The sequence below is a fragment of the Lygodium microphyllum genome, chromosome 17 (genome assembly GCF_053477565.2).
Source record: "Lygodium microphyllum isolate KBCC chromosome 17, Lygodium_microphyllum_v1.1.10, whole genome shotgun sequence".
Classification (NCBI taxonomy): Eukaryota; Viridiplantae; Streptophyta; class Polypodiopsida; order Schizaeales; family Lygodiaceae; genus Lygodium; species Lygodium microphyllum.
In genome coordinates, this window is record NC_141151.1 from 21,382,106 (window position 1) to 21,409,782 (window position 27,677).

At 43.4% G+C, this 27,677-nt stretch overlaps 1 protein-coding gene across 6 annotated transcripts in view; it reads left to right on the plus strand.

The window, feature by feature from the left end:
• LOC148021665 (uncharacterized) overlaps positions 1 to 27,677 on the plus strand; it is a 156,484-nt gene that overhangs the window by 54,129 nt on the left and 74,678 nt on the right. For all 6 annotated transcript variants that reach the window (XR_015694372.1, XM_087697146.1, XM_087697147.1 and 3 more), the window contains 11 exons: positions 3,031 to 3,177; positions 3,285 to 3,399; positions 4,163 to 4,350; positions 4,449 to 4,568; positions 14,395 to 14,449; positions 14,529 to 14,665; positions 14,748 to 14,841; positions 15,372 to 15,430; positions 15,536 to 15,646; positions 20,708 to 20,831; positions 20,910 to 21,022. Coding sequence is in view for 5 of the 6 variants with exons in the window: in XM_087697146.1 (XP_087553272.1) it covers positions 3,031 to 3,177; positions 3,285 to 3,399; positions 4,163 to 4,350; positions 4,449 to 4,568; positions 14,395 to 14,449; positions 14,529 to 14,665; positions 14,748 to 14,841; positions 15,372 to 15,430; positions 15,536 to 15,646; positions 20,708 to 20,831; positions 20,910 to 21,022 (1,263 nt within the window). In the remaining variant the exon portion in view is untranslated. The remainder of the gene's footprint in view (positions 1 to 3,030; positions 3,178 to 3,284; positions 3,400 to 4,162; positions 4,351 to 4,448; positions 4,569 to 14,394; positions 14,450 to 14,528; positions 14,666 to 14,747; positions 14,842 to 15,371; positions 15,431 to 15,535; positions 15,647 to 20,707; positions 20,832 to 20,909; positions 21,023 to 27,677) is intronic.

Below are 27,677 nucleotides of genomic sequence, written 5' to 3' on the forward strand. Positions count from 1 at the left end.
GTTTAGTACTTTATAAATATAATATCCATTACGAAAAAGAGAGAGAGAGAGAGAGAGAGACCCTCCGGAGGACTTACTTCCCTGGCATATGGCAATTTCCTTTGCATCTTTGCCATGACTTTTGTAACTCTTTTGTCGTTTAGTACTTCATAAATATAAGATCCATTACGAAAAGAGAGAGAGAGAGAGAGAGAGAGAGAGAGAGAGAGAGAGAGAGAGAGAGAGAGAGAGAGAGAGATGGGTGGGGGGGGGGAGCCTTGTCTGATCACTATCCTTTGATCTTGGAAATGACACATCGACTTGTTCATGCCTATAAGGCTCTCCTGGCTCGCTTGCCTCTTTGTTTCAATCAATCCTTTCTCTTGCAAAATTAGTTTCTAGAATGTATTCAACTAAAATGGAAGCATGGCTTGTTTTTAGGGATAATGCGTGTATGTTATTCCGACAATATAGTATTTAGCATGCTTCCATTTTACGCGCTGAATTGCTGCGTGCACAATCTTTGTTTGCCCATTCGTTGTCTTTATGTCAGTTGGGGGATACCATTGATTACTTGCTTACATGCATTAAATGGTTAAAAGGCGGAGTTCAATCTTTACAGGAACACGATTATGCTAAATACAAATTGGTGTCTAGAGCAGAAGATTTGCACGATAACAACAGTCGATCTCACCAATTCTTTGGTGGATTACATGAGAAATATGCCCGGGAAAATATTGTGGTCTGAAGAATGAGCAAGGTGTTTTAGTGACAAAACATGCATCCATCATTTAGATGTGTGTAGATTTTTATAAATCATTGTTGGGCCCTCAAGAGATTATGTCTGACGCTGTACACTCTACTCACAGATACATTTGTGATTTGGTTAGTAATCAGGCTCAGCCAAAATGGATAGTCTTAATGGAGGCAGATATTTCAGAGGATGAAGTGGAAGAGGTACCGGCCCATTTTCCTAAAAGAAAAAGCCCTGGTTGGGATGGGCTTTCTAATGAGTTACTTTCAACCAATGTTGAGCAACTTAAGGATCCGTTAACTCGTCTGTGTCAGCAAGTTTGGAATTCCGGTGTCATGCCCTCAAACTAGAAGATTGCAGTCATTCGGTTATTGCCCAAGGTTCCCTCTCCTACTTCTTTGAAACAATGAAGACCCATTTTGTTATGGGCTCTTTATACAAAATCTCTTCAAAAATCATTGCCAATAGATTGCAAAACGTATTTCCGCATTTGGTTCATCCACGCCAATATGGTTTCAGTAAGGGTCGGAATATAATGCATAACATTTTGAATGTTCAACTGGGGATTGACTTTGCAAAAGCTTTAGGCCAACAGGTGGTCATGCTTCAACTTGATATTGAAAAGGCATTTGATCATATAAGCTGGTCTTTTTTGAGGAAGCTAATGTTCACCATGGGTTTTGGGCCATGTATGGTTTCTTTTGTGGATACTATTGGTCAGGGGGCAATGGCCTGTATTGCACTTAATGGAGAGATCACTGATGAAATTACCTTATTCCGCTCTCTTCGACAAGGCTGTCGTCTCAATCCTTTGTTGTTTGCATTAGTTACTCATCTGATGGTTTCTTTGTTGGATAAGTTGGCCAATCAAGGTGAGATCGTTGGTTTGTCTCTTCCCAGCGGGACCCAGTTGGTGGGTCAATCTTTGGCAGATGATTCCTTTATGTTTCTTAAGTTTGATCGCTCAAATGTTAATCGGGCAATGGAGCGTGGAAACTTTTTGTTATGGCATTGGGACTTCATATTAATGCTTAAAAATCCACTCTGCTCTCTTGTACGAAAAATGATTTGCAGGCTTTGGTGGAATGGTATTGTGATTCCTAAGGGGAATATAACTAGACACTTGGGTTATCCTATTGGGGTGGAGGTAGCTCTTCATGCCTTGTTGGATTGGATGACATCTCATATTCATGATCGGTTTATGTACTGGAAGTCACAAGGCTGGCCTCTCCATGTGAGACTTAAAGTTGCACAATGTATTATGATCAGCATGATTTCGTTTTTCTTGCCATTGCTTCCTTGGACTAAGAAGTCCCTATTGAAATCGGTTCAACCTATCCGATTCATGTTATGGAAGAAGAAAGGAAATCGCCTAGGTCAGGTGTGGATTTCATGGCAACACGTGACTACTCCTACAAGGATGGGGGGAGCAGCTCTATTGGATGTTAATTTTCATATGGATGCTTTGAGGTTAGCTCTTCTGCAGGCTTTTTGTGTACAGACTCATCCCTGGACAGATATAGCAAAATTTTTTATAGAAAAGACTGGCATTTCTCATGGTAGCACAGTATTCATGCTTCTTGGTGGCATGTGCTTAACTCCACAAGATCTATTAAGGTCTCCCAATCTTTTCTCCTTTCCCATATGATAGCATCTTGGTAGGCGATGTTACGTTTTTCGGTTTGGCGCCCCCCAGATTCTCGCAAGGAGGAGAATTCCCTGCTAGTCGAGGTACTGGCCTCCTCGAGGTTGTTGGACTGGCCTGATAAAGATTTGCAGATAGAGAAGTTTAACCGGATGGCTCGTTTGGGGTTGTAGTCAGTCCAGGATGGTGCCATTCCTAGACAGGCTGTCTTTATTCCTTTTGGTGTATTTGCCAGCACTTTCGGGTGCCTAGAGGGTATCATGTTATTTGGACGGCAATATAGGAAAGAATTACGAGCTACTATCCTTTGCCTACATTAGAGCTTTTGTCTCCCTGGTATTCATGGTCATGTGGCCCGAATCCGGGGTTTAGTGTCGTGGCAAATCACCTCTATGGTGTTGCCTGATCTGGTTCTTCCTGATATTGCTGCTCCCTGGCTGGACACTGTTTGCTCCACACCAGCTGTATTTTCAGTGTGACATTTCTGTGTAGACTTTCCTTCATGTCTGTTATTTTCTGTTATTTCTAAAGCTGACCTGATGGTCTAATGTAAAATATTTACTACTTAATTCAAATATCTTCACCAAAAAAAAGAGAGAGAGAGATGGGTGTGGTAAGTTATTTTAATTTCTGTATTGTTCCTATGATGCAGAGATCTTCAGAAGATGTACTGTTGGATGCAAATAGTGTCCCGATATGGCAACTTATTCTGAGTGCTGCATTGGTCTGCTTATATGCTGTAGCGGCATTCATCAACCTGCGAAATCCTATACATTCTCATACATGGCTGGTGCTTATGGTAATATGGTTTTCACTGGTCCTAAATATAGAAGAGCTTTGACTGCATTGGCATTGAAACAAACACTTTGAGTGTTGTACAAGATACTACCAATCTTCTGTTGCCAGGGGATGCTTGTCGTCTGTTTTGCAATCGTCTCTGGATTTGGGCTGACTTCAGCATTTGGAATCAAACTGTCTCCTTTGGCAGGCTCAGTTGTACCGTTTCTCACCCTTGGTCTGGGTATGTCCTGTTTCCATGAGATTCTAAAGTTGTGGGTATTGTTAATGCTTTGGAATTCTTCAAACAAAAGAAGTTTGTTCAGGTATGATTCTTTGTTTGATATAAAATAACATCAGCTGTGCTTTCTGTGCATGGAAGGAGAAATTTTTTCTCAAATTTCTAGGAAAGGTTCTGTATTATGTTGGCACAGTTCAATTGAGAACCACAATTGGCTTTAGAATCTTGGTTATTTTTACAGCTTAAGAATCTTGGTTAGCTTTATTCTGCCTCGTTCTCATGTCTACACTAGCTGGTGACTGGATTTTGGTACGTGTTCTGTAATATTAGTGTCGGGCTTTATGCTCACATTAAATAGTTGGCTTTATGAAAGGAATTAGGATTTTGCAGATCATTGCATCAATTGAGATTCTTTTTACAGTTTTGTAATCTTGATTAGCTTTTTGATGCTTTGTTCTCATGTTTACACTAGCTGTTGACTGGATTTTAATACATGTTCTGTAATATTAGTGCTGGGCTTCAGGCTCACATTAAATGCCCTGCTTGGGGAGGAAGGGGGATGTCTTTTGGTCTTCTGACGTAGTCCTCAACTTTATAAAGAGGAAGAATACTAAAAATGAAACACACTAGAAACAGAGTCTGTAAAGAAGACCTAAATCAGGCTGTACTGAGGCTTGGAACATGTGTGCTGAGTTGCAGTTATTGCTTTAGATAGTGGTGTTTTGGATTAGATTGGCCTATTGATTGCAATCAGTTTGGTTTTCAGGCATAGATGATGTGTTTGTTCTTGTGAATATACTGAGAAACTACCTCAAAGACAAAAATGTCCAGGCTTTATACACAACCAGGTCCGTAATACCAGAGCATGAAATGAAGCTTACGGTTGCCCTTGCTGGTCCATCTGTTGTTCTTACAACATTTTGCGTACTCGCCTCATTTTTCATTTCATCTGTGGTAAGTTTTTCGAAGTCCTGTTGTCTGTATATGTGTATTGCATCTGTATGTTTTCATCAATAAATTTGATGGTTCTAACTTATGATGCTTGCATACAGAATCCAATGCCCATAGTTCGCTGGTTTTGCTGGCAGATGGGAATAACAGCAACGATACACACTTGTGGGATGCTACTCATATTTGTCCCAATAATGTCTTTGGATGCAAGGCGGACAAAGGTACTTTGCTTACTTAATTTCTTATTGACTTAGCATATCTTGTAAAATCTACTGCTCTGTTGTCCCAGTTTTTGCAAAAAAGAGCCTTCTGCTAGTTGAGGGCACAAGAGATTTGTGGTTGACTTGAAAATAAAAATGCCCTGTGGAGTGTATTTTGGTTGCAAATTTTGGTGTGACTTGTTGTGGAAGCAGCTGCTCGTTCAATCATTCAAATTAGGACTATGATTCATTTACTTAGCTTTATGTACTGCTGACATGTCTTAAGGAAGCAGCTTTGGATTGTGAAAGATGTGGTGGAGCACTTCTATTTCAAGTGAAATTCTGGGAATTTGATGCCCTTTTGAGACCATTGTTCTGTCAGGTAGATAACAAGCACAAAGAGTGATTTGGGATGTTGGGACATGCACAGTTCACTTGGCTTTGACAATGATTTAGACTTATGTAGATTCAAATTATCATGTGATTCAAGTGACTTGTCCATGGTGACAATCAGAAGTGTAACTGTTTCTGATCTCATCCTGCTAACTCCTCCAGTCAGGCAAGATTGTGCATCTTCACCTTTGCACGTGGAGCTTTAGGGAGTGAAGGCTGGCCTGGAGCTAAGGAGTCCCAAAGAAGTGAACCCATTGTATGACGTCAAGGGAGATTGACCCAGGTGTTCTTGATTAGGGAACCCCTCTGACAATGGAGTTCAGCCTGAAAATGTGCTGGTTGGAAACTCGAAGATCTAGTGCTGGCCACACTCTTCTCAAAACCTGTACCATATCCTTGGGTTCTTATCTTTATCACATTCTAGCAGATACTAGGTCTCAAACAACTTCACAAAGAATCATACTATAATATGAGAGGTCTAAAAGAAAAAGCTCCATGCCCGTCACATCGCGCTGCCGCCCCGCGCCCCGACTGCTCCATCGTGCCAGCCCCCCGCCTCCCCCCCCCCCCCCCGGCTGGTTCCCCCCCGCCCCCTTCCCCCGCGTGCTACCTCCACCTCACGGTCCCGGCTCCGTCTGGCAGACCTACCACTCCCTGTGCGGTGCCCATTGTAAGCCGACCATCCGTGACGCCCAACACCTTCCCCACTGTCAAAAACAACAGCCCAGGCCGCCCCCCCCCCCCCCCCCCCCCCCCCCCTCGCGTGCTACCTCCACCTCACGGTCCCGGCTCCGTCCGGCAGACCTACCACTCCCTGTGCGGTGCCCATCGTAAGCCGATCATCCGTGATGCCCAACACCTTCCCCACCGTCAAAAACAACAGCCCAGGCCGCCCGCCCTGCCCTCCAGTTGCTCCCTCCATCTGTAGCAACTTTTCCCCCCTTAGGTAGCACCGCAAACATGATTGGTAGTTTTTCAGAAGGGACGTGCAATGGAAACCTCTGGTTAGACACCGACACATTCAGCGAGTGCCCCCCAGTCAAACACCTTGCACGTCATCCTCTTTGAGGAGCAGTTCTTAGCTGTTCGGGCTACAGAGCTGGAGCTAAAGGAAACAACGATCTATGGTTAGGTAGTAGGACATTCCTTAGCCAGGGCCCAGCTTCGGGACTGGCTTCACTCCACGCTACACAGCGGCACAATGCAGATCGTGGAGGCGGTTCTAATGGGCCAAGGGATCTTCATGGTGCGGCTCAGCTCGGTACACGCAGCTTGTGAGTTACTAGCCGGTTCACCCTATGCGTCCACGAAGGGGGTCATATACATGGTCCCTTGGTATAGTGGCTTCATAGTGGAGGCATTTGCACTCCACAACAGGTTTCTTCGGCACTTGGTCACCCTTCTCTTTCCCGGCCTGGCGATAGAGTATCGCTAGTTGGTGGATGACTTTGGATGGCTCTTCGGCATTGTCCTTCCCATGTCTTTCGCGGACGTAGTGATTGGAGTCCCAAAGGTACAGATGGTAGTGAAAGATGTCAAGAATATCCCACAGTTCCTAGAGATTGAGGCAGGCTTACACTCCTTTAGGCAACAGGTCATTGTGAGTGGGCAGCTAGGGCAATGCCTGTGCTGCCATGACTTTGGGCATGAGGTAGTAGAGTGCACGTGCTTTAGTGCTAGGGCAGCTTTGCTGACAGGCCCACAGGTGGATGCAGATGGTTTCACACGAGTATAGAGACGACAGAGAGGGAGACGGCAGGGGGGGCCACAAGGAGCTCCTCAAACAGCCACGGTAGGAAGCTGGAGAGCGAGCATTCCCACCCCCCTTCCCCCTCGGCCCCCGTGCGGATCCCCACCTAGTACAGGTGACCCCTTCCCCACCCATCCTCGCCCCTCCCATAGGAGGTGAGGAGCCCCAGACATCGACATCCTCCACCCATTGGTTGTCTAGTACCCTCTCCCTCCCTCACATAGCCACCAGTTCATCTATCCATGCCGCTCGCCACACTTACTCGAGACAAGCGTAACTGCTACCACAGGAGTTTTTTTTGCAGTGGGCCGTAGTCTTATTTGAGAGTTGCGGAGCGTGGAGTTTTCCCACTACCCCTGGAGGTGGGGATCTTCGTGGTATGCAAGTCTAGGAGCGGCAAGGTCCATCTATTAGCACCACCGGATGGACCAAACTACGCCTTCTTTTGTTAGATCTCTCACACAGGAGGTTGGACAACAACTCAGGTAGAGGAGATGAAGAGCCAGGTGGCAGACCACATTTGCCAGTGGATGGGAGAAGGTGGACTGACACTTTTCTCCCAACAGTGGCCGGGTTGCATGATGGACATTAGCTGGTGTGGGCAGGGCCGAGGTTCCTCATCTGAGCATTATCTTTCGAGCCCCCCCACAGTGGAGAGCGCCAATAGATGTGATAGAGTGGCCCCTGACATAGGCGGCTTGTTTCTACTAGTGTACGGAGTCTTGCCTCTCAGCTTGGTTGATTGATGCTCTGGTGGTACCACCAGGCGGATCCATCACCCCCATGGTTGACCGAGGGCTACCATGCGGGAATGGAGTTCACCATCCGGGCGCATCTATCACCCTCATGGTCTGACTGAGGGCTACCATGGGGGAATGGAGTCCACCATCCAGGCTGGCAGTGAAGTGTATCCGCATGCCTCATAGTTCCTCTTCTTTGTTAGCAGCTTCCACATCGAACATATGCTTGTTCGGTCAGTCACAGGTCTTTCCATGAGTTTACACCTTGCATCTTGGAATGTGAATAACCTCCACTATAGTGGGGCACATTGTTCCAGGAAGTTGATTGTTCGGTAGGAGCTGCAGCCTGCCCTTGCCGGGACGGATTGACATCTTACTTCTATAGGAGCACAAGCTCACTCCCACCCGGGCCTAGAGGGTAGGGAAGATACTCCCGGGCAGCTCGCACACTTACTGGGAGCATGCCATCGGTGCCGACGGTAGGAGCGGAGGCGTATGCACCTCTATTGGCTCGAGTCTCACCTCCTGTGTACAAGACCACGGGACGATAGTGGTGGCAGGGAGGGTTCTATAGATCAGATTGGATATTGGGGACGCATGCCTTGAAGTTCTTAATGTCTATGCCCCTATTGAGGTTAGGGCATGTAGTAGGTTCTGGGTGGAGATCGCGGATGGACTCCCAGAGGTGGACTCTTCGATCGTTGGAGGAGACTTCAGCCACCTAGAGGCTTTAGAGGACCAATAGGGCAGAGGCGGAAACTACCAGGGCATGATTTGGGAGGAGCAGGAGGATGGGAGGTCTTTCTACTGGCAATAGGAGTACGCAATGCTTGGAGAGATCCTGGTTTCCACAGGAGGGAGAGGCATGATGTGTAGGGAGTTTTTCCAGGTGCACCAGCCTCACACCTCAGGAGAGCAGATACGTAGCCTTTGAGGTCAGTATGGGAGGACTCGCTCTAGCCTAGACGAGGTGATGGAGATTGCCACCGACTACTACAGATGCTTGTTCCAGCAAGAGACAGCCTCAGCTAGAGGACAACGATGTAGACAGTAGGTCTGGGATCACATCCCGTCCCTCTTCATAGAGGAGATGGGATGCTCCTTCCTAGCCCCCTTCAATTCCAGGAGATTTTCACTTTAGGAAAAATGCCAAGGAGTCTCTCGACAGGCCTTATCAGTCTTCTCCCCAAAGGGGAAGACCGGTTGGAGCTTTCCTAGTGGAGACCAATCACCTTATTGTCAGTGACCTATAAGACACTGGCAAAGATGATTGGTAGGCGACTATGCCCCGTGCTTCCAAACATTATCCATGACACACAGACAAGCTTTGTCCAGGATAGGAGGATCCTAGACAATGTATTCCCCTTCTTTGAGGCGATAGAGTGGGCTTTGCAGAGTGGGTAGAGATTGGCCGTACTACTCTTGGATTTAGAGAAAGCTTATGACAGGGTGGACTGGGATTTCCTAGAGGGCACCATGGTGAGGTTAGGTTTCCCCCAAGCTTGGATTCGCGGGGTCTCTGCACTTACAGATCGACCACTAGCAGGGTTCTTATACGTGGTAGGCGAGGGGAGGAGTTTCGGCTGGAGAGATCAGTCCCACAGGGCTGCCCCCTGGCCTCGTACTTGTTCCTACTCTTTGCAGAGGCGATGTCTCATTTCCTTAGGTCACGGGTGAGCGGATTACGCTGCCTCCGACTTCGCGTGAGGAAGGAGATTGAGTTGTTAGACTCAGAGTATGCAGATGATACAACACTCTACATAGAGGACGATGATTTGATGCTGGAGAGAGTGAGGCTAGCTCTTGAGGTGTTCTCTTCTGCTACGGGAGCAAAACTCAACCGGTGAAAGTCGGTTGGTTTCCTCATAGACCCAGATTCTAGCACGGAGTGGGGCGTCCACCTAGGATTTAGATGGGTGAGCAGAGGGCAGACCGTTCGTTACCTAGGGTTCTAGGTGGGACTCGACATCACTCCTGCCCAAAAATTTCTTCCAGTCCTTGATTCTATTCGGAGGAAGCTGACCTACTGGAGCATGGCTCAACTCTCACTAGCAGGCCGAGCCCTGGTGGTTAACCAGGTTCTCTTAGTGACGGTCTGGTAGATCGCCTTGTGTTGGTGCTTCTCCTCATCCTGTGCAGTGCAGCTTCGCCGCCTAGTGTGGAACTTCCTTTGGTCCGAGTCAGATGGCTCAAGGGATTCTAGGGCCAAGGTGGCATGGGTGACCATCATACGGCATCAATGAGAGGGAGGGCTTGGGATCATAGACCTAGAGTATCAGAGTATGGCTCTCTTGGGCAAGCTAGTTGTCCGCGGCCTCACACCAAAAGGGCAGACCTAGAAGGTCCTATTACAGGAGGGTCTCCAAGAGTGTACACCGAGGCTTGGTGGTAAGTATGGCTCTCTTGGGCAAGCTAGTTGTCCGCAGCCTCAACAGGAGGGCAGACCTAGAAGGTCCTATTATAGGAGGGTCTCCAAGAGTGTACACCGAGGCTTGGTGGTGAGTGGAGGCTATCACTGAGATGGATCTTCACATCAGCCCAGATCACCCTCCCTAGATCACCTTTCCTACGTAGCTCGCTCCGCGTGTGGCAGGGCCTCTGTAAGGCCCTAATCCAAAGCCCCCCAGGCTGTCGGAGGAGATAGACCATCAACCACTGATCTGGAACCCCCAGGTCAAAGATCGGGATGGGGTATAGATTGGTGAGTGCCCCCACATCTAGTGGGCTGGTTGGGAGGCCGGCCCGGCTTGTACCATCAGGACATGGCGGGAGGTGTACAGGATGGTGGACGAGAAGGTGCTATAGCGAGTATCAGGCTGCTAGAGAGGAGTGGAGCTGAGGAGAAGGGAGATAGATGTAGCAATACCTCAGGAGTGGCTTGCTCCCCCGATATGAGAGCCAATAGAGCTTGGGGAGGTATGGGGTGCTAGGTTTTCATCAACAGGCATCCCCCTCCAGGTGGCAGGTAGAGTGGGCGGCGCTCCACCTAGGACCTTCACCGTGTAGGAGTGGGGGCGTCTGGCTCTTGACAAGGGCAACAGGATGAGGGGATTATTGTCCTTTCATGGAGGAGGATCCAAGTGGCGGCTGGGTCCTTTTGTCTTCTGGGAGGAGTTCAGGGAGTGACGCCTTTGAATCTCGGAGGGCAGGCCACTTGATGAGCTGGAGTGGGATCCAGCGGAGTGGCTATGGCCAGCCACTGCGGTCGCTAAGAAGCTACCGAGGGTCCTGGAGTACACTGTTAGGATTGGCAGACACGTACTGATGCATGAGGATATGAGGCACCATTGCGTAGCAGGCACTAGGCGGAGCCCAGCATCACGGAGCCTTTCGTACGGACCTTCTGGCATCACCTATGGGACAGCTTGAGACCGAGGAGGGTATCATATTTCTTATGGCTGGTGGGATATGGAGGCTTGGCGGTGGGAAGTTATCTTGCCCAGATGCAAAAGGAGGGAGGTTGTAAGCGTTGCACACAGCAACCTCTGGAAACCCCAAAACACTGCCTTTGGTCGTGCGAGGCAGTGTAGCTAGTGTGGAGAGGAGCATGCCGCATCCTTCGCCGCATGGCTCCAAGCCTTGGATGTATCTCTTGGGGACCTTTCTGTTGGCAGGCAGTTAGCTAGGGCTGTCACCTTCTATATGAGACGGGGATGCAGGACGACACAATATTCATTATTGAGGCAGGGTCGTGTGTAGTGGTTGATTTGGAGGCTCTACCCATTTGCGAGGTATTGGAGCCCACAGCAGACCGCTCTGAAGTATGGGAGATCATAGGGAGTCTTATTGGATGGCATATCTGGAAGGCGCGGTGGCGGGAGGTTTTTGGCGGAGAGAGACTTTGAGTACAAGCGACCTTAGCAGAGCTTTGAACCTCCATCATCCACTCCCTCCATGGCCGATGGGATCAAGTGGAAGGCAAGGCCAGGGCTGGTTAGGAGCTCCGTTGTCATTTTATGGGCACTTGGGGCGGCCAGGACTTGTTTTTCGAGATGCAGGCAGGTAACCCCAAATGGCGTTAGACCCCCCCTCCATGGCTTATTGCCCTTATCTTGCCTAGACCGCCCTGAGAGGCTTGTACATCTGATATATTTGTGACTCTGCATTAGCTCCAGCTAGTCTATTGAGCATGAGCACTTCCTTTATTCAGGGTTTTTCTGAAGTAATAATTAGCCACTTTTTATTTGCAAAAAAAAAAACATACTGTAATATGTGCATGAGGAGTCCTTTCCATGACCCCAATCCATGCTTTAACCTGTTGTTAATAGGCTTGCCCAACAGCACTTTGCTACTATGACTAGTCAGATCCACTATGACAAGATTCCCTTTGGTTTGGGTAATCATTGACAGTCTATTTTGACCCTTGACTTGGTGAGATTCCATGATTGTTTAGGGCAGTCTATAGCTTAGATTTGGAAGGTCAGATTGTTTTTAGACGGTCTTGCTGCAAGGACCTGGATGACTGCTTATAGGAGATATTTTACAGGGACATGGAATTGAATGCTTTGCTAGTGCCTTGCTTAGCATTTGATTAATCAAATGTGCAAATATCAGATGCACATGTGACATGCAAGGAAGTTATTTCACAGTAGCGGGCCAACGACCCAAAAATATAGGCCAATGCCAAAGGCAAAAGTTGTTAGAAGTTATGTTTGCTAGGTTTTTTGGTGCGAGATACTAGCCTAGAACACTTTAATTAGCCACAAGTGTTCGTGGTGACACTAGATACTTGGCATCGGTTAACTAATTAATCCCAATCTAAGGCTAATAACTGCTTCGAGATACATGGGAGAAAAATCAGCATAGCCAATTTACTTGTTGGCTGGTTAGATTATTTTTATGGACACAATAATAAATATTAAATTGCTTTTAAGAATTGATTCTTTGAAAATTAATTTAATGGGCTGGACAATGCTTGAAATTCAGTTTGCAAGGCGACTTGGCAAAACTTGCCCATGCAAGTTTGGAAAGGCTGAATTCGGGCTGAAGGGAGAAGGAAATCTCATTTTTGCATTTTGGAGCTGTTGGGTGGCTACTCTTTGCTTTTGGGGCCATTTCCTAGCCATTGGACAATTTTGGTGAAAGGCAACTGTATATTCTTGACCTCGGGAAGCTAACAATTGCAGTTGCACTTTTTCTTGAAGATTATAGCCTTTGGTACTTCCTTTGCTGTTGTTGAATCCATTTGGGGTTGGAAAATTGGGCCAAAAGCTCAATTTGACCAAATTCTCACGACAACTCTAAATTCTCTCTCTCTACAACATTCTATGTCCTAGGTTTGCTCTAGGTTTTACAGCAATCCAGTCATTGGAGGTCGAGTTTTTGGTGAATCTCAGCTGTGAATGCTAATTTACAACAAAAATTATCGTTTGACAGCCACCTCAAAAAGCCTACCTAGATTTGAAGGCTTGGGACCTAAATTTTCAGAGCTGAAATTAGTGTATTTTAGGAGGATTCAAGAGGTCAGCCAACCAATGTAAAATTTGGGGCTAATTTATTTTCCAAGGAGCACAAGTGAAGGCTAATCCCCTAGCAAATCAAGGGGTAAATTGATTTGAAGGCTTGCTAGTTAGGAAGAGGCACTTGGATTAGTGGTGGAGGTTGAAGAATCTTAGTTGTACTCCATCCATTTGGAATATAAGTTAAAGAAATACCACAAGGGGTGCCATGTTTTGGGGCCAATTGGGTGTCGGTTGTCCAAGATTAAGTGGTAAAGCGTGTTTTCCATTTTATGTGAATTTGCTGCTAGCTGTAATTAAGTATTAATTAGCTCATTACCACCTTTTCATAGCAGAAGGCTTGTTTCATATCTGTGTTTATTTGGCTGATAGGTTTGCCAACCAGTGATGATCATTCATGAAGCATCTCATAGCTCTAATAATGAACACTGTTTGCTAATCATGCCTTTCCCATCAATATCTGAAGATAAGTTTTAACTATCACCAAGCAATTGCTCTCCAAGTAAGAACCATATGCTGTGTGCATTTTTCTCCTTTTCAAAGAAAAGAAAGTATTGCCAATGGCACCTTGGGAGAAAAGCCCCTGAGATAAAATAAAGTACAAAAATGCCCCATAAGGGACTGTTAAGTACATCATAAATATAATGTCAGATCATGTGTGGTGCTAAGCGAAGGAAGGTGCTATAAAAAATAATGTCAGATCATGCGTGGTGGTAAGCGAAGGAAGGTGCTAGAGTGTCTATCCAGATCCTAGAGAGAGTCCTTGAAGTGGAGACATCCCGAGGTCAATAGCATGGCTAGACCTTGCAGTCCAAATGAACCAATCAATAATGCTAGGAATCTACTCCCATTGTGCCTTGAGTCCACTGTCTGTGAGGAGTTTGGTGCTGCCCGACAATAATAAATGAATGGCTACCTCAAATCCTCATCCACTCTGAGGTGTGCCATGAAAGACTATCCGACACCTCTGAGCTGTGGGACAATTCCATAGACACAGTCTTTGGGTCTCCTCTAACTTATATACTTATGTCTTTGTTAATATAACAGTGATAATGTAAGGTTGCACTTCCTTTGTGGAAGTTATAGCTCGGCTTTAGTAACACTTAATAGAAAAATGGATGGATTTCCTGGAACTTGAAGCATCTAGTTGCTTCCACTCAGCCAGCAACCCAGTTTGAATACTAGCAGGGGTCATTCAAATACTGCAACGAGTGACATTCATGTAGCCTCAGAGAGTAGTGTGAGCATATGACATTGGGGCTGCATTGGGGTGGGGGGGGTAAGGTTTATATGTTTCTCTAAACCAATGCTTGCATATACACCCAACCATGACTTACAATACAGGTGCTTAAAGGTTGCAATCACATTTCTAAGTCAGTCAAACAGAATTTCAATTTGTGAACCTGTAATAATTGTCAAAAATACATGTCAAAATGTTATTTGTTCAATAATACTGAAAATTTCTATCATGACTGACATAAAATGTTATTGATATGTGTTTCTAGGCAGGCATAATTGACCCAAGCTTATGGCTGTTCTGTGGTTTGAGAAGGAGAAGAGGTGAAGAATCAATTATGTTTTGTTTTTGACCTTGCATGGCTCTCTGTTTGAATTGTGACATACTATCATGTACACTCAGATCAGAGAACAGCCTCAGCCAATTATGAGACAGATCCACCTCCTCTCTCTCAACACACAGCTAGCAGTCCAATTTCGCTTGGAGTTGCTAAATACTATGCTCCTTTGTTCAAAAATAATGTCTTTAAAGTTAGTTTGGTAAGTATCAGTTCCATGGAACAATACTGTTTAAGCATTCAAGTGAAGTGAAGTAAATAATTTTGTTAGTTTGGTTTTGCAGACACTTATTTTTGCAGCTTTCTTAGGATTAACGATTTACTTGGGATTCTGGAAAGTGCAGCATGGATTGAACCTTTCAGAGATTACCTTGAAAGGTAAACAAGAAAAGGCATGGATGAAACTTGTATAGGAAACAAGGAACACAACAATCCTTATCATCTAGAGCAGTGAAATTAGACTTGCTGACTAATAAGTTGAAAATACAAAGTTTTACAAAACCCTTTCTCCTCTTGGAAAAGGAAGTTCTTCATAATCATTAGGTAATGTAAACATTTTTATTTCCAGGAAGGGTTTGTTCCTCTTTCAAGGTAAATTCTCTATGCTTAGTACCTAGTGGCAGATGCTGATGCAACTGTTAAGTTTCAGAACTACTCAATCTTCAATCCACTGAAGCATATCAACGATCTCTATTAGCCAATCTGTGTCCTTCCTTGAAAGATGGAACTATGCTGCCTACAAAAATGATGTGTGATTGATAAGTGCAGGACTACTATCTTCAGTGTTAATTTATACTATGTGTTTTTTGGTTGCTCACATGACTAGATATATGTCCACTTCAGGGACCATGGTAACATGCCTGTTTGATGTTCTTACTACATGGTAATCATCTAGTTCATCTTTGCAGGTACTTACCAGCATGATTTTGCTGTGCTAACTGAGCAACAGTTTCCACAGTATGATCTTGTAAGAAGCATGTGACATACAAGCAACAGTAATCTGCTAAGTGAATTTAGTTAAAGTATTGTTGAAGTATCATCCTAATGTCACACGCATGTCTGCTCGCTCCAGTATGTTGTGACTCAAAACATTCAAGATTATTCGACAATGCAAAAAAGTCTACTGGCTCTATATGATACACCACCAAGCAATCTGTCATCCTTTACACCTTCGAAGTCAAAAGTAAGTCAATTAGCAAGTTTCTTCCAGAATGAGATGCTCATTTGTTAGAATGAAGTCAAAAGTAAGTCAATTAGCAAGTTTCTTCCAGAATGAGATGCTCATTTGTTAGAATAATTATATGACCTGACATGCTAGATGATTGAAACATGCTTGGCAATGAAGAAGTTTCCTCACTTGAGCTGAGGGCTTGTCTATGTGTATGAGGTCTCATTCAAATGGGTTGGGTGGGCCACCCATTCTTGATGTCTGTGACCTAGGATGAAAGATAGTTTGATTGGACCAAGCCTTGAAATGTTTCAATGAGATTATCTTTCTCCTAATTATACTTTGAAAACAAGAGCCGGCACAGGTCAAATAACATCTTATACCAGCCTGCTCCAGGTGCACACCACTCTGAGACTCTGCATCATTGCCTTTGGGACCACCTTGGCACAGAAGGTTTGATAGAGAGCACTGAGGATGGTTATTAAGTATGCAGGAAGAGATGATTGAGACTTGGGGAGTAGTTACGTTTATGGCATTGAAGAAGAGAAAAACACAAATCAAAGAAAAAATGAGATTGTTTAAAGCTAGAACAACAAAATAACCATCCTGGAAAGAAGAAGTACCGACTATTATACTAAATTGTCAGCGGATGAGACCCGTTGAGTGATAACGGTCGACGATACATCTTTTTATTATCGATAGAGCTTCAAATAAAATAATTATTAAACTTGTTTTTAAATGTAAAAGAGTTGTTTGACTAACTTAAATGTGCAAAGTATTTTACAAAGACTAACCTTAGGCAAGGTGCATGGTTGCCCACTTCTGGGCAAAGCCTTGGGCTATGAGGATCATCCAGGAAGCATAGAAATGACAAGTTGCTAGTCATTTGATTGCCCTTACACGGTACACCCATGCAGGTTGTGTGTAGGGTTAACAGAGCAGCTGAGAAATCCTATGGGGAGACAATTTCAGACAGTGGGCTTGATCTCAGTCACTCCTTGAAAAGGTTGCTGGAAAAATCTCTAGGGAGACATGGAGAAAATGAGGGCATTTATACAAGGTTGGGAAGGATCTCATTTTCTCCAGAGAAATAATTTCCTTTATTTGGATGATGCTCTCTAGAGTGACCAGCCTGGGAGTTCTTTTGTCTTGCACTTTGTGTGGGTATTGACAGACTTGGTTGCCTTCTGGATCATTTATTCTAGATGATTTGGTACCTTTATTGGGAAACATTTGTTGGGAGAAAAGGGTAACTTATTCAGGCATTACTGGACTCGATGTTTCCCATAAGGATAACTTGGTCGAGCATATTTGGACTCAATGTTTCCTATAGTCTATGCAACAGTGTATTTACTTCACCTATTTTTCCAGTGTGTCACTGCAAGCATCATCAAAATTACAATCTGCAAATCTGTATAGTAATAAACAAGGCTATCCTTCATAATCAAATGGCATTAACAGTATTCAAGATACTTCTCCTTGATTGCCATGAGTAATAGAATTCAATGGTTGATTGGGTTTTTAATGTGAAAGTTTGAGGCCCTAATAGGTATATGATGCCTGTAGATGCCCTGGCATGGTATGGACCACATGCATGCTACACGTGTGCTATGCTTGCTTCCAGTAAAACTTGATGACAAGCAGGCCATCCTGCTTACAGTGTTTAGTGCCATTTCTCCCATTTCAAAGATGTTTGATCAGGTTTCTTTCTACAGATCTTATCTCTAGGTCTCTCTTTGCTGATTATGCCAAACCTGCAACTCAGCCTCTACTCTGTGTCTGCAGTTTCTTCTGAGCTCATACATATATTGAGGTTCAGTAGAAAGCAACCAGTTAATAAGCATCTTCTCAGTGCTACACTCCAGCTTGTTCAATAGCTAGGGACACATATGCATGACTTCTTGTTTAAATCTGACATCCACTTTCTCCCTGCTTTTCAGGGTGCACAGTGAATATTATGTGTTTCTGAATTCTTTTGTTGTACACACTCCTTTGTAAATATTATCACACAAACTTATGGCCAGAAGTATTTTTTCCACAAATAAAATCTCGATTCTATGAATGATTTGAGACACACCGACATCTATTTTAAACTACCTTCAAGGTATTGGCAATTAGTCCAAACAACCAAGAAGATCTGTATCCTTTTGCTCGGATACCGCTAGGATATCCATATTCATTGGTGTCCCATGTAAGTTCTTTGGGAGAACACTTTGGGCTAGGGTGAATTGGATTGTCCTTATTAATGAAGTCATGTACTTGGAGGCAGTCATTCATTAAGGTGGGATTGTTACATCCTTGGACATCATGGACGGGTGCTCATACCATTGGCCACTAAGAATCACTACGTGTGAATGCGTCCTAATAATTAGGATGGTCTTGTAGTGTGAATGCTCTCACTACACTTTATGGTTAGCTAAAGAGTCTAGTAGTGTGAATGTGTTGTTAGAGCACTTTAGGGTGTGGTCGGCTAGGTTCCATAAAAGAAACTCAATGCTTATTCACATAGATTATTGTTAGACACACTCTTGAACTTAGGACCCTAGGTGGCTCTACCCCCACAACTTGTATTGGTGCAAGTTGGTGGAATGAGATGCCGGCTTTTGTGGTAGAGGTTTGGCTTGTTTCTTGCTAGTTTTGAGGCTTAGGGGTGAGCCCGTATCGGCTTTATGGCTAGGAGGTGAGAACAATGTCAGTTTTCTTATGCTTTTTATGTACTTGTATGGGAACCTTGAAAGCAGCCTCCCTTTCGATAGAAGGGTGGTGGAATCCTAAAATCCACTGATTTACAGCAATTTACAGCAAGCAATAGATTCACAAAATAAATGATAACTCGAATATTCAGCACTTCACCACTTTGGGCTAGAATGCTCTCAAGAAAATTGAGCTAAGAAGACACTCAATTCGCCCCGAAATGTTTGTGCCCCATTGCAATACTTCTTTTCACATTAATTCCAAGAGATCTGTTGTACAACTAGGGGTTGACTGAGCCAATTCTCCAACAGCATTTGAAACAATAGTGAAATCAAACTTTTCATTATTTGGATCTTGTACACTAGAAGAAGAGACATGGAAGGGTTTTAATTTGTGTGACTCAAAAGGGTCACATGAACCTGACAACAGGCTGGCTGTGATGAAGAAGATGGATCATGATTTGTCCGGAATGCAGCATCTCCTCCTTGAGGGGAGAGGTGGCTAGTCTCACCCACTAATCTTGTTTGATGCGCAAGGCTCCTAGGAGTGTAGGGGGAGATTTGACACACAAGAATTCACTAATCTCTTCCCTCACGAACCATAGATCTAGCAAAGAAGAAGAAAGTGATGATGCCTTGTCCCCATTGAGGTGTGAATTGGTTACATGTCGCTCGTGTATCTTAAACCAAGCTCTCCACAATAACTGCAAGATACTCTTTAGAGGAGCACTGGCTTTGATGCCATGTGAAGTGGGGTTGGGGTTTGCATTGAGAAAACATAGAATGTACGAACACGGCTAAAACACAAGAACTCAGACAAGGATGCAATAAATGCAAAACACAAAACACAAACAAAGAAGAAAGTGAATTTTGAATCGAATGAATCAATGCTACAAATGAATGAGAGAATGTACAGATCCTCAAAGGTAGAGCATGGGGAGTAGTCAAAGAGTGACGTCCACCAAAGACGGATCTTGAGGTTTGTAACCACTAGTCGGAGGTGAGATGATGCTGAAAGTGGAAGGGCAGCAGGATGGTAACCAAAACGCAGCAGTCTATGGGGATGGAACTGGTAAATGCAACAGTGTACCACCTGAAGATGGAGGCAGCTGATCAGCGGAGGTTGAAGAAAATTAGGTGAAAGCACTCAGAGTGTGTGTTGATGTAGGGTGGCTTGCAATTGCTGAAGATGCAGGCAACAATGGTGGAGAATTGGCAACAGCTGATAACATCAGCAAATCTGCAGCAAACACAGCCTAATCTGGAGCTGCCAGGGAGTTGGTAGTAGCTGGGAGCAGGTTGTCTAATGTGGGAGCAGTCAGTAAGGGCTGGACAGCTGGTAGAAGGGGAGCTGATGGCTAAAATCTGTAGACAAGGATGATGAACCACAAGACAAGGGATGGGCTGAATTGTGGGCAGCTTGTCTTTCATAGATGAGTGGATCCCTCTAAATTAGGGTTTTGCTTATGGGACATAGATACTTTCAAGGTCCATGCACCATTTAATGACACTTTAGTTAATTCTCATGTTTAATGACACTTCAGCTAATCAGTTAATAATGCATTTTTAGCTCAACATATAGTAGTAGAGCTATCGATACTGTCCCAAGGCTAAGGCCATCTCCTCCCAATCCAACAATATAGTATGGTATCTCATCAATGTATAGCCCGAAGAGGGTGAGTGAAAGGGGTTAACCCTGCTTCACTCCAATAGTGATGATGATCTCCTTCGGCATTCCTCTTTGAGCTCAAACTTGTCCAGTGATTGACTTATATAATGCTAGGACATCCATACTAGAGCATGAGCTGAGAAAATGGGTAGGGATGCACCAACATTGGGCATGTGGGCAGGCAAGGTTTAGGCAAGGGTATTCCACACTCGACCACATCCTCACAATACGAGCCATCATTGAGGAGGATAGAGCACAGGGGAAATAGATATATTGTTGCTTTGTGGACTTCCCCTCTTGTGTTGTTGGGAAAATTTCCACCCAATTATTTCTCCGGGCCCAAAAAATGTGTCCCTGGCTGTTTCCCCCAGCGTGAAACAACCCCGCTTTCCCTTCAATAACATAATTACATTGCAAATGCTTAATGATGCTTCCCAATCTGAATTGGTTCGAGTAAAAACTATGCTTTGTAGTTGGGTTCAATTTTAACTAGTCAGATAATATCTGTTGTGGGAGAACAAGGCATTTTTATTTAACTTGTAGAAAGAGACCACATTGAAGATTTATGATGCTTCACTTAGGAATTGTTTCTCCCCCAAAGTATTACATTGTTTGATTGCTCTTCACTGGATATACATAGACTTTTGAAGCTCAGTTTTTGTGTGTAGTGTACTGAAAGTAAATTGCTGGCCATTCATTCATACACATTTGCAGATACTTGACTACTCGTGGCTAGGAAACTTGTATGCTGCTTCAAATATTACCGCGAATATTTCATACCCTTTTCCACCGCAAAACTTCAGTAGGTTGGCAGAGCGGTGGTCTACCTCTCCATTAGGTAAACATTGAAGGGACATTAATGCATTTTTGCATTTTGAAATTGAATGTGCTAAAACTATTTTTCAAACTTGTGCAGGTATACTCTCAATTCATGATCTGTATTGCCAAAACAGTGCTACACAAAAGCACTTGAGTTGTTTTGCTGAACAACCCACTGCAGACTGGAGTATTGGTGCTACAAAGACTGTTGTATGTATCTGAAATGATTCTATTGAAATCCTTGATGATAATAGAAAATAAGCTGTTACATTTATCGAACTCTTGTGCCTGTTAACCTATGGTTCTGTCGAAAAGTGCATGGAAAAGAGAGGAAGAGAGACCACTACACCTTAAATAGATAAATGAACTGTCTCTCTTCCAGCCTATTGGGAGCAAAGTCATACAATGGAAAAGAACCAGGGAGAAAATAGTGCACTAATCTAACTCATCTGAAGGTACATAATGAAATACATGTATATGGATATTGAATATACTTGTATTACATGTATACATGGTACATAAGGGTATTTAAGAATATGATACTACATCAGTCATCGGCTTTGAGTCTCTTGCTGTTCCTGCACTCATCATAGCTGCTTGCCATGTTCACTTGTGTCTTTCGTTCTGTCCCCTCCTCTCATCTTGCTTGCATACCCCCCACCTCCTTTCTGTATATCTGTAAACAGCTCTCCCACATCTGCCATACCTGTGACTTTTTCTCCATCACCATGTCTCACTTGCCTATGCTTATAACAGTGCCACCCCCTCTGTCTCTTCTCGACCTAGTTTGCTGCCAGGTGTTCCACTGCTTCAGGTATATGGTCGTACATCCAAAGAACCTTCCAACTCTGTGATCCTGCCCACAATCAAGGAAACTACTGTCATCCACCATCATATGTTCACTGCCTGTAACACAGTTCAAGCTTCAGAAGTGACACCTCCTATCCCTTCCCATTGCTTCACAGCCACGCCTACTATCACATTCTGCATCTCACAAACCTGAATGCAATAATGAATCTCTGCATAACTTGCATGCCTCATGCCTTCATATTATTTTCTCCAGGAAGTGTGCTTCCTCAATTGCCTCTTCAGCTGGACTAGATGGCAGCCTCAAGGAGTCACGGAGTATGTCTCCAACTCCCAGCCCAAGCACTGATTGTTGGCTTTAAGGATTCAATGTGAGGTCATCTTTGTTTTGCAAGTTTGTTGGGTTTGGCCTTCACACATACTAGCAAATGGTACTTTGCAAGGTGCTGTAGCATGTGGTTCAGATGTCTTGAGCCTTTGGTCTTGTAAATGGACGCTTGCACATATACAAGCTGAAAGAAATAGATTGAGAATGATAGGTGAGATGCAAGTACAAGTGATAGAGCTTGAATCTATAGACTAAGTTGTGTAGCTAACCCTTTGACCCTTATTTAATGCTAAGTGGTGTAAAAGGTGTCCACACCTGTGCATAGAATAATGTGTATTCACACTTGGGGATGAATAATAACTAACAGAGCACCCATGAGCATCTTGCTCACTTCAAAACCCTAACGGTCTCCACTTAAGGTACCTTACCTTCATATCTCTTCATATGTCGTTATGGATTCCATTGTGGGTGGCTGTGTACATGCTCTCTATGTCGTGATTCATGCACAGACCATACTTCTTCTCAGATTTCCTTGTGGTGGCAGTGTGCATTCTCTCTGTTTTGTGATCTGCCTTCCAACCATCCCTTTTCCCAATGGGCACCAAAAGAAAAAATCCAAGGAAAATGCTTCATGCTTCCAAGGAAAAATAACCATCAAGTCTATAGCTTTGCTAGGTTTGTGGATAGTAGACAAGCACTCGGGGACTGATGCCTTGCTTGCTTTGGGGTGATACTTCTTGGGGTAAAAAGGTGTGAGCTTTGGTTGGTGGTCTCTCCTGGCATCATTTTGGGGCTTCAGAGGTAGTGGTAAGGTAAAGAAATTGCACGAACATCAAACCTTATCAAAGCTCATTGAATAGCCCCAAAACTCAAATGCACAAGGGTGCTTCAAGTGTCCCATGAGCAGGCCCATAAACTTTGGTTGGTACAACTTCTGTAAAAAGAGTGTGCGGCATGCGCTAAGCCACTTGTACCCCTCTCAAGTTAGTGTCCAGTTGCTGCTGTTCTTCATTGTCATCACCTTCAGCTTGCATGACTACTTCAGCACTTGTTCAACACTTTGTAGCTACTGCCATCATCATCTGCAGACTTTCAGACTGTTGCATTTTCTGTCGAGCAGGCCAACCTGTTGTTGCCAAGATCCTGGAGGACATCCCTTGATAAGGGTTCATCGCAAAAGGCACTAGACGACTTTCAAGGAACGCTGGGCTCTTTGCGATTTCTTTCTTTGTCTTGAGGTAGAATGGATCCTTCCATTTGATCCAGTTTTGCCTCCTAAAAATAGATGTGCTTCTTGATTGGCTCCTTTCTGTGTCATGGCTTTGTATCCCGAAAGTAGATGGACTTTGAAACTAGCTTTGCTTCTTGGATAGGGTGGTCAATGACTTGATTGACCAGTAATGACAGCAAGCAATAAAACCAAAGAAAATGAAATAAACGGAACACCAATTCACTGTCGACAACTGACAACCAATTGGCCTCAAAAAGTGGCATGCCTTGTGGTATTTCTTTAGATTGTGTTCCATGAGTTTGTAGAACACTAGAGATTGGACTCCAATTCCTAGCCTTGAATTAAGATAAGATTTTAAATCCCTCTTTCTCTATTGATTGGCCAGTCTGACTGTCCACAGATTTTGAAACTTAGGGCTGTCACAAGTGACCAACAGCACAAATCCCAAAACTTCCTCTTCATGCACATTCGGGCACAAATTAGGGCTTCAACACTTGCATGCAATAAACTTCAATTGTATATGGGCATTCCTTTGTAGAGCTGCTGCAAATTTCCAATTTATAGCAAGCCCTTTTGACACAAGGCTGAGATTTGTGGGCTTGCTTCCCAGGTCTGCTGAGAAATGCTGATTGCAGCAGTAAATCAGATCTGAACCAGCAATTACACTGCTATACATCTGAATAAGTTGAGTGCAACAGTGATAGGACAGAGAAAAAGAGATTTGTCAGAGATGAGAGGCAAAATTTGCCCAAATCAGAATTTGCAGGACAGAAACAGCATTTATTGCAGTCACCTGCCAAATACTGCAGCAAACAGGTGGTCTTCAGCCTGGAATCAGTCGCCCGCTGCTTGGAGGTGGTGTTTAGTTATTGCCAGCCTTTGGAGAGCCATTTCCAAGGGCACATTGAATGCTTACAACCAACACTTGTCACCAAGGATCCATTGGCACTTGTCCAACACAACTTATTCACTACTTTGCCCATGTCCCCTAGTGCCAAAAGTAGGGCTTGACTAGCACTGTGCTCAGTGCCTGAATTTAACTTGTACTTCACATGTGCACAACTTAATCATGCCTAAGCAATTAGTTGAACAATTCATGTCCTCATAGCAAACCATCCCCTTAAGTCCTTGTGATTAATCATCATCAATTGCACTATAGTGTGAAAAGCATATGAACTATTGGTGGAGCACATGGCATCATAGTCAAACAACATGTGTGGCCATTGCTGAACCAAATCCATCTTGACGATATGCTGAAATTTTGAGCTAGCAAAACCATATTATAATTGATACACATCAATCATAATTGTTGTTACTACCATATGGGATGCATCCATTTACCAAAAAACCACCATGTTTCTATTGAACAACACAAAATAATGTCTAAACGAAGCATAAGCAATGTCTTCTAGCAAAGATGTATCACATGATACTCATGTAAAACATGTATCAGCTCTTAACCACTAGCAAAGGTATAGTTTGGAAGCCATGCTAAAAACTATACCATTTTCTTAGCAACCATAGTGACTAGTACACTGAATAGTGACCTCATGGCAGAAATACTATCAGCAAATAGTACCTTGAATGCAAAAAAAGTATATCTAAGATCCACTATAAATACGAGCTATCCATGGCTAGAGGAGTGGAAATGCTACCTTCCCCTTTAAGAATCATAGAGTACTCTAGACCCCTTGCTCTATTTAACTTCAATGAGCTTGATCTAAAGGCAACTCAAGTTAAGATGTATCTTCATGATGAAACCATCCTTCCTTCTTATAGAGGGTGATAATTAACATGATTTAACACTAACTACAATAAGTACAAAATTTACATAAATTGAAAATGCAAATGTTACCACTTAATCTTAGACATTGGATAGCCTATTGGCTCCAAAACTTCGTGCCCTTGTAGTATTTCTTTAACTTATATGGAAAATGGATAGAATACAATTGAGATTCTTCAATCTCCTCCACTAATCCAAGTGCCTCTTACTGTATAAATGACTAGCAAGGCTTCAAATCAAATTTCCCCTTGATTTGCTAGGGGGATGACTTTCACTTGTGCTCCTTGGGAAAAAGATTAGCCCCAAACTCAATGTTGGCTGACTGGCCTCTTGAATCCTCCTAAAATACATTGATTTCAGCTCTGAAAATTCAAGTCTGAAGCCTTCAAATTCGAGCATGCTTTCCGAGGTGGCTGTCAAACCCTAATTTTTGTTGTAAAATTCGGGTTTAGAGTAAAGATTTACCAAAATCTCCATCTCCAATGGTTGGATTGGTGTAAACTTGGTGCAAAGCTTGGAAATGGCCGAAGAAAGAGAAAGAATGTTGTAGAGTGAGAAAATTCGGAGATGTGTTGTGAGAATTAAGTAAAATTGAGCTATTGAGTTGGTTTTTCAGCCCCAAATGGATTCATCAATAGCAAAGGGAGCATCAGAGGTTGTAAATGTTCAGAAGAAAGTGCATCAAGCCTGTGTAATCAGCAACTTTTCCCGGTTAGGAAAATGCAGCCACCTTCACCAAAACGGTCTCCAATGGCTAAGAAATGGCTCCAAAAGCAGGTAGTAGCAACATAAACTCTCTTCCCGACAGCTTCAAAATGCAAAAACGAGATTTCCTTCTCCCTTCAGTGTCCCAATTCAGCTTTCCCAAAATTGCATCGGCAAGGTGTGAATCTTCTAAACTAAATTTGCAGCATTATCCAATCCATTAAATCAAAGTTCAGATTAAAAAGTATGAAAATTAATTTAAATATTATTTTTGTGCCTAGACAAATAATCTAACCAAGCAACAATTTCATTTGCTAGGCCCGCAACTGGCATTAATTAATTAGTTAATTCCAATTTCCTAGTGTCACCACTATCACTAATGGCTAGTGTTAAGTTCCAATATGCTTGGTACTACAACTTAGCTGTAATGTCTTTATTTGACGAAGTTTCATCTCCATTCTTTTGCTTTAGGCCAACAAAAATGGGAAGAAAGAAAAAAGTGGAATGGGAATTCATAACAATTGTGAAGCAATGTGGAAGGGGGCAATTTACATGGAAGTGCAAGTGGTCTCAACACACTTGGGATTCCAATTTTCATTCATCTTGTTAGCTTGCTTACTTAATTTAGTATAAAATGTTAGATTTAGATACATTTTTATTGGTTTTTGAAATTAAAATTAGAGCAAAGTATGATTTAGCCCTAAGGTGTGAATCATACTCCAATCGTACTTTCATACCCCGTCTACGTATGACGTATGATTGGCGTATGAAAAAACTATGGCTCACTTTATGAACTAATTGACACACACCTCACATGTGCAAGTCACGTTTGCACATTTGATTGACTTTTAATCAAATGCTAAGCAAAGCAATAAAATTTCATGTCCTTATGACACACGACCCTATTTGTCTTGAAGTAGGAATACTATGGGAAGAGCCGTATGAGGCCATCTAAGGTAAAGCTACAACAATTGAGGATGATTTGCCAAGTCACCCCTCTTCCATCCATTTTGCATTCATAGGCGAGTAATTTTGAAACTTCAGCAAGTGGCACCTAGGAACTTTACCTCTTTATTTTATTTTTTGATGTGCCAAGATTTGCTTGGATACTAAAGCCTCATTCAGTTCCTCAACATCTAGCTGAATTTTAGTAGATACATCTTGTGACACATCCCCATGGAAAGGCCTTAACAAGCTAACATGAAAGATGTGCATCTTCCTATGTGGAGGCAATTTTAGCCTATATGCCACATCGATTATCTTTTCCCACATTGGAAGGGCCCATATTAATGCATATTCAACTTTGGATATAAATATTCATTGCCTTTCATCTTTTTCAGCCTTGTCTTTTGAAAATGTAGCAATATTCAATCCCCCTTTGTAAATTCCAATGGACGTCTACAGCAAATCAACTACCCTATTTTACTTCTCTTGCAATCTTTGAAGTGCTTGCTTGACCTTTTGATATGCTACAACCATGCTTTCAATGTACTTTTCAGTCTCAAAGATCTTATGCTTTGTATGAAAAATAGGTGGAACTTTCTTTCCACCCTCCACAATCTCAAAAGTAGCTTTTCCAGTGTGTCTACGTAGTGGTTTTATATGCAAACTCAATCAGTGGCAAGAACTATCCCAATGCGACTCATGCTCTGACACATAGCATCTTGAGAGTTCGAAGACTATAGAATTTACCTGTTTGGTTGCCCATCAATATATGAATAAAAGGACAATAAAACATTTAGTGTACTAATGTTTTCAGATAGTCCTTTCCAAAAGAGACTAGCCATGCGAGGATCTCTATCACTAATGCGGATTTCAGCATGCATTGATACTTAAATATGTGGTGCATAAAAATCCATGCCATATGATTAGCCTTGATCTTCTCACAAACAAGTATAAAATGAGGCTATTTGCCGAATGTTCATATGATGGTCCAAATGCCATTATTTCTAGTAGAAAGGTGTCCTCGGGAGATGAAAATAAAAGCCAATTGCAATGCCTTGCCAAGGCA